The sequence below is a fragment of the Anabrus simplex genome, chromosome 2 (genome assembly GCF_040414725.1).
Source record: "Anabrus simplex isolate iqAnaSimp1 chromosome 2, ASM4041472v1, whole genome shotgun sequence".
Lineage (NCBI taxonomy): Eukaryota > Metazoa > Arthropoda > Insecta > Orthoptera > Tettigoniidae > Anabrus > Anabrus simplex.
In genome coordinates, this window is record NC_090266.1 from 1,076,930,609 (window position 1) to 1,076,944,071 (window position 13,463).

Sequence of the window (13,463 nt, forward strand, 5' to 3'; positions counted from 1 at the left end):
CGTGGAAATATTCTTCAAGGTTAAGGAGAAACTCTTTAGCTGTATACTCCTCCTTCTCTGAGAATTTAGCTGGGTTTTCCTCAGTCAATTTGAAAGCTGTGGAAACATTCAGGGTTTCTCCACTAGTGTTATGAAGGCTAGATGATGACACGTCCTTTTCGACTTGGGAGACTTTACTGCTAAGAGATTCTATATTTCCTTGGAGTTCAAGTTTCAGGGTTTTAACTTTCCGCTGCATGGAATTCTCAACCTCTTTGACTCTCTTCTCCAAGTCAGTTTTAACTTCCGCTACATCACGACAGATACAAGTAATCTGTGTGTGAGCGTTATCTAGTTGTGTCTTGACACGTTTATCAGCCTCCTCTTGCTGAGTTTTCACAAGATTAATTTTGTTTCCTAACTTCATGAAATTATTTTTAACCGATTCATGAAGATTGTCTTGGATAGTAGCCTTTTCGGCTTGTGCAAGTGACAATTGAGCATGGGACTCTTGAAATTCTACCCTTAAAATCTCTACCTCTTTAATGACTTCCTGAAAAGAAGGGAAGGCAGTTTTTAAGTCCTCTGCTACTTGTGATTTGATGTCTTCTTTGATGATTTCTAAGTCACGTGTTAATCTTTCTTTTATCTCCGTGAATTTAAGAATCCATTCTTTTGTTAGACTCTTCAAATCGTTTCTCAATTTCAGCACCTGCATTATTGAGCCTACGTTCCAGATAATGATTTACTTCCGCAAACTTTTTATTGACAGACTCGGTTAATTTTGCAAGGTTAGCCTCATTAGCTTCCCTAAGCTGAGTTATATTATTATTGGTGGCCTCATTGGCTTCTCTAAGCTGACCTATACTAATATTAGTAGCCTGCATACGACTTTCCAAGGCAGCGTTAGATTCTCTAAGTTGAGTCATATTGGCATCTAAGGCAATGTTAGATTCTCTAAGTTGAGCTCCTAAAGTATTATTAGTGGCATCAATACAACTTTCTAAGTTAACGCAAAGTTGGTTCATGCCAGTATTAGTGGCATCAATATGACTTCCTAATGCAGCATTAGATTCTCTAAGTTGAGCTCCTAAAGTAGCATTTGATTCAGCAATCCTATGCCCTAGATTAGTGTTACTTTCTGTAATCCTGTCATTTAGACTGACTTTTAAAGCCTAAGTAGCAGATAATATATTCTCCATATTAATATCGTTATTTTCACAAAATGCAGAAAATACATTCATTCAGTTGATACGTAAAGTCACTGTTATTGTCCAGTGATAAAGTTCAATAGTTCACTAACACAAATATTAAACATTATATGAGACTGTGCATAAAATCAAATATTGTGCCTGAAAACTTTAAGTACACCAAAAAAAAAAAAAAAAAAAAAAAAAAAAAAAAAAAAAAAAAAAAAATCACTTGTGCCATTAAAATAAATCAGAGTTCTGTGCCATAAGTCTAAGATTTTATCAAAGTCGCTAAACTGAACTTGTTGAAGTTTATAGTATTCAACTCTATCTTTAGAACTGAACTTGAAAGTAAAGATATCACTTTTCTTATTTGAGTTATTTAGTGTCACTTTGCACTCTATTTAATCGAGCCCCAACGTCATGGGTTCCACTTTCTTTCACTACCTTCTCTCTGTAACAGGAACGCCCGTACTTTAGTTTAGTGGTGAACATGTATTGAGGCCAGGGCGTGTACGGTCCACGCTCAGAGAGTTGGAGAGAGAAGGGTCGTGCAATAAGTTTTTTTTTTTTTTTTGCTAGTTGCTTTATGTCGCACCGACACAGACAGGTCTTATGGCGACGATGGGATAGGAAAGGCCTAGGAGTGGGAAGGAAGCGGCCGTGGCCTTAATTAAGGTACAGCCCCAGCATTTGCCTGGTGTGAAAATGGGAAACCACGGAAAACCATTTTCAGCGCTACCGATAGTGGGGTTCGAAAATACTATCTCCCGAATACTGGATACTGGCTGCACTTAAACGACTGCAGCTATCGAGCTCGGTAAGTTCTTTTTAAGTGGAACTTGCAGTTTATTCAAGAAAAAAACAGATAAATCGTATCATCTTTATAGACGAATGGTTGGAGTTTGAGTGTCCAGAAAGATGAAGAGAAGACGTCGTCCCTCGGTGTCTGTCGTCGTCCCTCAGCGTCGGCGTCGTCCCACATTGCTGAACTCCTTTCCCTCACCATGGCACCACGTCTTCCCACGGCGGTTGTCGACCCTCGATGTTTGAAAGAGACTCAAACCTGAAGACTGACGTCTGGTGATAGTGCAGGGTGGAACAGTTGATTAGCTCTGGATTTCACTAAAGTCCCATGAAGGGAGTAATGATATGGATGGGCTTCGCATAGAATGTCAAACTCCTCTACCGCATTGCACTGAAGGTTGTGGCCCGACACTGCACAAGTACCACTGTCAATAGTGTTGGACGCAAAGTACTTCGGAAAAATAAATTCAAAATCACAGTTCTGTGATGATAATGAAAGTTAACACTGTTCAGTAAATGGAATAATCACTGACGAACTTGAAATGATAAGCAACACAAAATCTGGAACCTTATGAGGATCAACCATTTCACTTAATCTCAGTTCAAAGAAAATAAATAAATTGAGTCCTTTGGGCACAGTCTTTTGCACTGTTCATAGTGAATGAAAAGAAATGTACAGTCTTTCACAAAGTGAGTCAACACAGTATATCAAGAAGAAATGTAGGCACAGTCATTTACGAAGTGAATTAACACAGTCTCTCGAAAAGAAATGTGGGCACAGTCTTTTAAGAGGTGAATAAACACAGTAATTTTCCACTGAGGCACAGTTTTTACAAGTAACTTAACACAGTCTCTTGAAAAGAAATGTAGGCACAGTCTTTTACGAAGTGAATTAACACAGTCTCTCGAAACAAAATTGATTTTCACTAAGGCACAGTCTTTATGCACCAAGTTAATCACACTCTTTATAAAAGCAATGTCTTTGTGACAGTAATTAATGTGCAGTCTCTGCAAGACAAAATTCACAAATCAAAAGAGTGTTAATCAGCTGAACCGATTCTATCACTTGCATTACTATTGTACAAGTCTTCTGAGGCAACTTATTTCCTTCACACAAAGTTAAAGTCGTACGAGTACACGTTCGACACTAGACACTCGAACCGTATCGCGTATCATCCACCATCGGCCCTTAGCCGGACAGAATAGCAGACTATACTCCCGCAGCTGGCCCGTACGACGTGGCAGCTGGGACACGAAGAAACACACTCTGCTTTCTACAGGGCTCGCGAGCTCCTTTTATCCCCACTCGGCTGGCGAGACTGAAAATATGAGGTTCCTTAATTTTTCATAGCTCGGACATTCTTCCACTGATTTGCTTGAGAATTTGTACAGTAGCATTTGTTATTTAGGCCTACAAGATGACGTGCTTGAAATTATGATAGGACATCCCATTCTGGTTATAATGACATCGAAGGAATGGAACATTCGATCGTGATGTCACTTGGCCTTGGCTGGTACCCCGCAGCGAGCGATCACCTGCCTGCGCTGTCACACATGATGCCTGCACGCTCGGCGCTCGTTTCAAATCTTCACAGATGTGTGTTGGTGCGTTTTACACAAGAAATACATGGATGGCGAATGCTGACAGGGCATTCCCGTTTCAGTATGCTCATTTTAAAAATTTACCCCTTTAACACTTCCCCTTAAGTGGATATTCAGAAAATAAATTATGCGTGTTCCAAATACCAATTTTCACGTCTAATGTGTTACGTTTTTGAGATATATTCATTTTAAGAATTCACCCCCTTGTCACTCCTGTTCACCATCCCTTAAGTAGAATTTCCAAAAACAAAAAATATGTGTTTATTTTTAAAGGAGATTCCAAATACCAATTTTCATGACTGTAACATCTTCAGTTTTTGAGATATAAGCATCCACATAGAAGTTATTCAACCCATTTTTCACCTTTTTTCACCCCTGACAACAGGATTTTGCAAAACAAAAAAATACATGTTTCTTTATTTTTAAAGGAGATTCCAAATACGAATTTTCGTGTCTTTAAACTGTTCAGTTTTTGAGATTTAGGTAAGCTCATTTTAAAACTTCACCCATCTTTTCACCCCCTTATTGACGGAATATCCAAAAGTCGTCCCTTATTGAGCATCTACATTGTAATATGAATGTATCCCCAAAATTTCATTTCTTTATGTCCAGTAGTTTTGGCTCGGCAATGATGAATCAGTCAGGACGAGTTATTTTATAATATATACTAGCAATTACCCGTGGCTTCGCTTGCGTGGGTTTCGTAATTTGATCAAAGTAATCGTTCCTCGGCATTGTACTAACACATTATCTGAAAATTCCTGGAGTATAAGAAAATACCCGAAATTTGAGTTTCATTTACCCCAGAAATTCTTTGTAAACCACGTTTGTGGTATTACCTCTTGCGGCTAACACGACCGTGCGACATAGAACTGTACATGTGAGAAACCGTTTTCTCTCAGGACGAAAAAATAAATACACGTTCCTTTATTTTTAAAGGAGTTTCCAAATACCTATTCCTACATCTGTAACATCTTCAATTTTGTAGATATACATAAGTATCCCCATAAAAAGAATTCACCCCTTGATCAGTCCTTCCCCCACCCCAACCCCCACCCCCACACCCCATTTAAGAGTACTTTCCTAAAACAAAAATACATGTTTTTTTTATTTTTAAAGGAGATTCCAAATGCCAATTTCACGTCTGTAACTTCTTCAGTTTTTAAGATATAATTATCCTCAAAAAATAATTCAAATAGTTTTCACTTCTTTTCACCCCCTGTTGAGTTCCTCGTCCGAAAACAAAAACGTACATATTCCTGTATTTTTAAAGGACTTTCCAAATACCAAGATTCTTGTCTCTAACATGTTAAGTTTTTGACATGTAATGTGGATATACCGGTACTCATTTGAAAAATTCACCCGCTTTTCCAATTCCTTTCAGCCCCTCAACTGGATTTTCCAGAAACAAAAAAGTACGTGTTTGATTATTTTTAAAGGCAATTCCAAATACCAGTTTTCATGTCTGCACGTCTGTAACACCTTCAGTTTCTGAGGTAAATGTTTACTCATAAAAATTCTTCTTCTTCTTCTCCTTCTTCACTTTTTTCCACCCCTCTCCCGCCTTAAGTGGCCTTGCAAGTGATAAATATCATTATTGATCCGTATTGAAGATACTATATCTAGGATGCCAATTAGTTTATAATATCACCTATTCAATACATTACATTTTAAACATTAGGAATTTATCTTTATTTCCATATGAGACATGTTTTGCCTTTCATTGAAGGCATCTTCAGTCACAGTATACATAAATCAGGTACCTGATTTGTAATTAAATTGTAATTACTAAGAAATAATATTGATATATTATTGTAGGGATAGTCAATGAGAAAAACTATATTCATTGATAATATGGATACCAACATATCAGCCGTTGGCTGTAAATTACCCGTTGTGAAGGATAACAGCTTCTAAATGTTAGATGTCTTACAAAGGTTAACTTAACATTTTACATGGGGGCAGTCTAGGGAAAGATAAGTGACTGGCACCAATGCGTAAGACCATAGGGCAATTTAACATGTCCAGCAGCAGTGGTCCGCATGAATTACAGATGTTACACAATCAGAAATGTTAGGAACGTGTTACTAAAATTTCAGTGAGAAAAACAATGTTCATTATAGTATGGAGTTAAAAAGGATTATATTAACATGTGTACATGGGGGCAGCCAAAGTCAAAGATACAGTAGTCAGCACCAATGCGTAAATCCACGGGGCATTTAACAGTGTCCAGCAGTGGTGGTCTGACACGAATCATTGACGTTACTCTTTAGAACATTTAGGAAATTACAAAGCTTATATATATACATGGAAGCAGTTTGGGGAGAAAGGATAAAAAATGTCTGGCACCATTGTGCATAACATTAATTTCTGTCGTTGGTTGATGATCACAGTGTTGACAGGGTAAATTCACAGTAATATTGATGTTACTCTATTGAAAAGTTGGGAAATTACAAAGCGTATAATCCATATTTAGATGGGAGCAGTTTGGGGAGGAAGGATACAAAATGTCTGGCACCAGTGTGTATAACACTAATTTCTGCCTTTTGGTTAACGATCACAGCATTGACAAGGTAACCACACTGTAATATGCAGTAGTGGCTTGACCTCAGTTCACAATTATTTGGAATGCTAGGAAAAACATTCCAACATTTTTTGAAATTGCCAAATGAGGCTCCATTAGGAGACAGTCATACTGAAAGCTGTACGGTTGAAGTCCCGGGTTCGTGAATTGGCTCCATAAGCAGCGGCGAATCTGGCTGGCGTGGAGGGAAATTTGATTGGGTGTTGTAATGTTTAGGCATAATTTTGGTGTAGTTGAAAAGAACAATTTTTAAGAAAAAGGGCATTGACATTTTGTTTAAGAGAAACAACAATAATAAGAGAATTTTATTCAATTCACATACGATTAATAAGTCCAGTAAGTTCAACAAATCGGGATATATTGCATCAAGTACAAAAGTTGTGGAAAGAAATATATTGGACAATCAGGTGAGAGTTTGGAGATGAGATACAAGGAGCACGGAATGCAGTAAGACACAAAAGGTTCTCAGCAATGGGTGAACACATGGAGGAGTACAGTCAAGATTTTACGGAAATAGATAAAGATATGGAAATACTGCACAAGACAACGAAAGGAAAATTAATGGACGCTCTAGAGAAAATATGTATACTGTATATGTAGACCAGAGAAGCAATAATGAGAATAATTTAAATGAACCACTGAATGAAGAGAATGCGACGAACAAATTAGTGTACAATCACATAAGGAAAAAGGAGAGAAAGAGAGAGCGAAAGAAATAGTTCTGGTCGTTGACACGCTTCCCCTCCTCTCCCCTACATTAGGTAACCGGCGGCATAGCGACAAGTAGCAGCTCGTGTCGTAAGGTCATTTGCAGCAAGCAGAGGAGAAGGACATGTTTATTTGGTTCAGACAAGTGTAATGTTGTTTTAATTTGGCAAATTTGGTACCAGCTGAAACTGAAGTAAGTAATAATAACATTTTCTAGTCGTCTGAGTTGTGGTCTTTTTCGTAGAAAAAGTCTGTAAAGTTGGTTTTTTTTGGTTGTTTATTTTAAAGGAACTTGATGGTTAAAAATGGCTCGCATGGTCGGACGGAATTAAGAGGAGAAATTCCGATTTATATGGAATGTCTTAGGACTATAGCAGTAAGTTAATTGACAATTATATTGGAATAAAATACAAAAATAAGATATTTGAACTTCAGATTAGAAATTTTATGTTTTTTTCTTTTTTAGGTGTAAATAAGGATTTGGGGAAATAAGTTTCAAGAGCAAAGCAGAAAGTATTTTGAATTTTAGTATATAGTGACTAACTTAAGAGGTTTTATTCATTTTATGATTGGAAAATTATTCTATTTTTAAAGTTTTTACTAAATGACATAGTAAGTGTAAGTGAACGGTTTAGGCACAAAATAAATACTTTAACGATTTCAAGATTCATGTATAATTTGTTTTGTTGATGACTGTATTGTACAAATGTATCAAGTCCTAAGATTTTGTTTAATGTTTTCGCTTCACTGAAGAAGAGAGCAGTTAATTATAATAAAATGTGAAGTATTGATAATTGAATATAAGTCAATACGGACAAAATTTAACCTACATGGTTAAAATAATCAATTCTGAGCATGCCAACCAGGCTAGAAAATTAATGAATAAATTTAAATCACAAAAGTCAATATAGTCAAAATATCTAAAGATTTGAAATTTCTTAAGAATTGTCTGGCAAATGATTTAATTCCAAAATATTTGAAGTCGGTAGAGAGGAGGGGCATTTTGCAAAGACATGAGAGCGTGACTCAGTTGAAAGTGAATCAGATTTGGTTGAAAAGTGAAATAAAGTTCTTACACATTATGGAAAGCTGTCTGAACCAAGGCTTGTATGACCTTCATCTGCAGATCACGAAAGATTTTCCGGGTTTGGTATGGGATGAGATTGAAGATAGTGTAGAAGATTCATTGTATTTCATTCTCAGAAAGAAGCAGGATACATTAGATAGGAAATTTCAATTACTGTAGAGGTGGAAAGATGAGAAAGGAAATGATAAAGAAGACAATAAGAGATCAAATAGTAAGGAAATTAAATTCTATCCTCCATTATAGAATTTAACAGATACAGAATTTAGCATGGGAGAAATGGCAATGTTAGAAACAGGGTCTAAGCATAATTGGATGAAAATTTGTAATAATAATAATAATAATAATAATAATAATAATAATAATAATAATAATAATAATAATAATAATAAAAAGAAGAAGAAGAAGAGGGAAGTAGTGAAGATAATACCAAAAGTAGAACAGGTCATATCCAAAGTGGAATTTGAGGAGCAAGAAGCCACAAGGCATGAAGTGGGAAAAATATTGTCTATGATAGAGTATGAAGATAAAGAAGCGATCATAATAAATAAGAAGGGATTGAAGGGGAAAATTGAAAGCAACAACATTACAGTAACCAAAGTGGATAAGGGTAACACGATCGTTCTAATGAATAAACAAGAATATATTGATAAAACAGAGGAGTTTCTAAAGAATGGCAAGTTCACTTTAATTAAGAAAGATCTGACAAACGTAGTTAAAAGAATTAAGAAAAGATGTTGAAAGAAGTAAGATTTGTTTTAGACTCCAAGGACATGAATAGGCGAATAAATATGAACCCGGGAATGCCCACTATAATCGCATTGTACAAAATCCATAACCAAGAAATTCCCATAAGACCGATAGTAAACTATAGAAATAGTCCAACGTACGGTTTGGCCAAATTTATACAGGTATTCTTAAGGAAGCATTTTAAATTCACAACGGAGGCAATAGTCAGTAATACAAGCGATTTCTGTAACAGAACAAGGAATATTGAAATGAAGGAAAATTACACAATTCATAGTCTCAATATTAAAGACATGTACTCCAACATCCCCATCTCTAAAACGATAAATATTGTTAGAAGGAATTTAACAGAACATAGTGAGTTAAGTAAAATAGAGATTGAAGAATTTATCAAGTAGTTAGCATACACATTAGAGAACAATTATTTCGGATGTAATAACAAAATAAACAGACAGGAGAAAGGGTTGGCCATGGGTTCCATGGCATCAGGTATTCTGGCGAATATTTACGTGGACTATTTGGAATCAAATAAAATAATTGAGAAAATTAAAGGATTAATCAAATGGGTGAGATATGTGGACGATGTTTTTATGATTATAGATGAAAAGAAATAGGTCCGGTAGAAGTATTAAGATGGGTGAATGAAATAGACAAAGTTATCAAATTTACAAGAGCCTCCGTGGCTCAGGCGGCAGCGTGCCGGCCTCTCACCGCTGGGTTCCGTAGTTCAAATCCCGGTCACTCCATGTGAGATTTGTGTTGGAGAAAGTGGAGGCAGGACAGGTTTTTCACTGGATACTCTGGTTTTCCCTGTCATATTTCATTCCAGTAACACTCTCCAATATCATTTCATTTCATCTGCCAGTCATTAATCGCCCCAGAGGAGTGCGACAGGCTTCAGCACCCGGCACAGTTCCTATCCTCGCTGATAGATGGGGCCTTCATTATTCCATTCCTGATCCGGTCAAATTGCTGGAATCAGGCTGTGGATTTTTATTATAAAATTTACAATGGAGTCAGAGGATCGCTGAATTACTTAGATGTTAAAGTAACGAGAAATATTAGGGAATTAGAGTACCAGGTTTTTAGAAAAGAAACAACTACTAGTACTATTATTAGGAAGAACTCCAACCATCCAGGGCAGCAGAAGAAGGCAACATTTTACAGTATGATCAATAGGGCCCTTAAATTCCCCTTAGAAAGATTAGCTTTTGAAAAAGAAATGAATACAATATATGAGATCACGAATAGAAATTGATATTTGAAGAAATATGTAGACAAATAAAGAGCAAGTTAGTAAATAAACACAGATCGACTTTGAAAAAAAAAAAAATGTGGTTGTAATAACATTCCACAACTGACACTCGTATGGAATAAAAAAGATTTTTAACAAAAAGGGCATTGACATTGTGTTTAAGACAAACAACAATAATAAGAGAATTTTATTCAATTCACATAAAGTTAATAGGTCCAGTAAGTTCAACAAATTGGGAGTATATTGCATCAAGTACCAAAGTTGTGGAAAGTAATATATAGGACAACCGGGTAGAAGTTTGGAGACGAGATGCAAGGAGCACGTGAATGCAGTAAAATACAAAAGGTTCTCAGCAATGGGTGAACACATGGAAGAGTACAGTCATGATTTTACGGAAATAGATAAAGATATGGAAATACTGCACATGATAACGAAAGGAAAATTAATGGACGCTCTAGAGAAAATATGTATACTGTATATGTAGACCAGAGAAGCAATAATGAGAATAAATTAAATGAACCGCTGAATGAAGAGAATGCGACGAACAAATTAGTGTACAATCACATAAGGAAAAAGGAGAGAAAGAGAGAGCGAAAGAAATAGTTCTGGTCGTTGACACGCTTCCCCTCCTCTCCCTTACATCAGGTAATCGGCGGCATAGCGACAAGTAGCAGCTCATGTCGTAAGGTCATTTGCAGCAAGCAGAGGAGAAGGACATGTTTATTTGGTTCAGACAAGTGTAATGTTGTTTTAATTTGGCAAATTTGGTACCAGCTGAAACTGAAGTAAGTAATAACAACATTTTCTAGTTGTCTGAGTTGTGGTCTTTTTCGTAGAAAAAGTCTGTAAAGTTGGTTTTTTTCGGTTGTTTATTTTAAAGGAACTTGACGGTTAAAAATGGCTCGCATGGTCAGGCGGGATTAAGAGCAGAAATTCCAATTTATATGAGAGGTCTTAGAACTATAGCAGTAAGTTAATTGACAATTATTGGAATAAAATCTACAAATAAGATATTTGAACTACAGATTAGAAATTTAAATGTAATGTTTTTTTCTTTTTTAGGTGTAAATAAGGATTTGAGGAAAGAAGAAGTTTCAAGAACAAAGCAGAAAGCATTTTAAATTTTAGTATATAGTGACTAACTTAAGAGGTTTTATTCATTTTATGATTTGAAAATTATTCTATTTTTAAAGTTTTTACTAAATGACGTAGTAAGTGTAAGTGAACAGTTTAGACACAAAAGAAATACTTTAACGATTTCAAGATTCATGTATAATTTGTTTTGTTGATGACTGTATTGTACAAGTGTATCAAGACCTAAGATTTTGTTTGATGTTTTCGCTTCACTGAAGAAGAGAGCAGTAGCTCTCGAAACATGTACGTTAGATAATTATAATAAAATGTAAAATATTGGCAAGGCGGAAAGTGTTTCATAGAAATTGAATGAAGATTTGTCTCGCTTCATACCGACCCCATAGACAAAAGGGATAAGGTTTGGGCATACAGTTTTATTTATCGTATTATGCTATATTAATACAAAATAACTTAGTTGCCAGTCATTTGTCTCTGTCAGTTGAGCAGTAGACCCACCGGACAGTAAATCTAATCACTGCTTTCATTTGAATTTTCGTCGTCTTGTGCTGCCAACTTCCCTGCTACATTAACCGTGCCTCGTAACAGCGTGCCATCATCCCAAATGATGTCATCTTCACTGCTATCAAGAGCATTTGAGATCCCATCATCTTGAAACATCAAAAAATAGTTTCGTTCCTGACTACAGAGTCTTGTTGCCATAAGACCTATCTGTGTTGATGTGATGTAAAACAAATTTTAAGGGAAAAAAAAATACAGAGTCCAAACAGGGAGAATTTATTCACAAATGGTTTCTGGAGATTGTCTCTTTTTATTCACATTTGTTGTTCTGTATGTGTAGCAGAAGCCATCCCTTCCAAATAAAGCCAAGCTGTAGAAAGTGTACCAACCCACCAGCTGATCGTTGGTACAAGTTGAACTTCCGAATGTAATACATAGTGACTGGAAGGATTCTTTGGATAACTGCGGGTTTTGAAAGGCAGACCTTTATTTTTAAGAATATTTCATGCTTGTTCTCTACATTTATTTCATCACGATTTACCTAAACAGCTTAAACAGGTTAGATATGCTATTAAGTTCCAGGGTAGTGCCAGAAGTTCCACAACAACAAAATAAAAAGAAATATTAGGAAAGCTTGCCGCATTTGTGAATACTGAACGTGTGGAGGCAATGTGTTTTATTATCATAATGTTTCATTTTATATGTTCCTTGTCTCCATTTTTTAATGTATAATGTTTCTTTTGGCATCTCCAAAAATTGTAGTAGTAGTTAGTGGGACGTAAAATCAGTAATGATATTATTATTTGTTAGGTATGTTGACGAGTTAAATAGTTGTTATGATTGGATTTTTTTAAAATCACTTTTCAAACCGACTTCTCTGCAAAAATGACCTATATTAGCCTGAGTTTCAAGATGTTAAACAATCACTTTGTTAATGATGTCGCCTGCTGTATTAATAGCAACAATCGTGAATATTTTTTACCTAAACGAAACTCATTTCCCCATCCCGAGGTGGTACAGCTTTCTAGGCATGTCTCCAATTGAGGTGAGCTGCATTTACAATTTAACTGCATATCAACCTTACTGCCATTCTTAAATCTCTGGCAGTACATGGAATCGAACTCAGGCCCCCGAGAACGGCAGCTAATTATGCTGTTACGCTAGAGGCCATTCTTAGCTGTGAAACACAGACGTATTGCATGACTGATGCATGCTTGCAATGCGTGGGTCAGACATAAGGAATGTATTCACCTATTTGTGCAATGTCATCGGAGCTGCAGTACACTATGGAGGCGGACATTTCTTAACTACGAAACACAGATGTACTGCATAACTTTCATGCGTGTTCTCATTTCTCAGACTGATGAAACTATTCACAAATATATGTGATTTTAATTCTTGAAGACATCGCCAAGAAAAGTAATGTAAACATTATAATATAGAATTTTTATCACTGTTTATAGTTTGTAATGTGTGGTTTATCATTGTAGCTGAAGAGGGTCTAAACACTAGACCAAAACTAGTTCTACTGTAAATGAGATAGAATAAAGTTGTATAACACAATTAGGTGGAACAGAAACACGCAATAGTGATTACATCCCTCCATATAGGGTTGGCGTCAGGAAGGGCATACGGCTGTAGAACAGGGCCAAATCCACATGTGCGACATAGTTCCCACCTGCGACCCACAGTGTGGGAAAAGCAGTAGAAGAAGAAAGAGAAGAACACAATTAGGTGGAAGTATCCAAAACAAAGTTAAAGCTACTGAAACTGGGAAATCAGTACAGAAATCATGAAAATCATAAATTATGTCTGGTAGGTGTTACCGCATTGCAATCAGGAGGTCAATTCTTAAGATTACCCCCATACGATTGTTATTTGAATCCCATTGAAAGTCTGTGGAGCTGAGTAAAG

At 36.2% G+C, this 13,463-nt stretch overlaps 1 protein-coding gene across 5 annotated transcripts in view; it reads left to right on the forward strand.

The window, feature by feature from the left end:
- LOC136864710 (probable tRNA (uracil-O(2)-)-methyltransferase) overlaps nt 1-13,463 on the forward strand; it is a 148,951-nt gene that overhangs the window by 106,968 nt on the left and 28,520 nt on the right. The window contains exons 5-6 of one of the 5 annotated variants that reach the window (XR_010859362.2): nt 10,837-10,924; nt 11,019-11,381. The exons of 3 other annotated variants lie outside the window; for them this stretch is intronic. Coding sequence is in view for 1 of the 2 variants with exons in the window: in XM_067142040.2 (XP_066998141.1) it covers nt 11,019-11,024 (6 nt within the window). In the remaining variant the exon portion in view is untranslated. Of the gene's footprint in view, nt 1-10,836; nt 10,925-11,018; nt 11,382-13,463 lie in introns of those variants that run through there. One more of the 5 variants, XM_067142040.2, reaches the window with a different exon arrangement.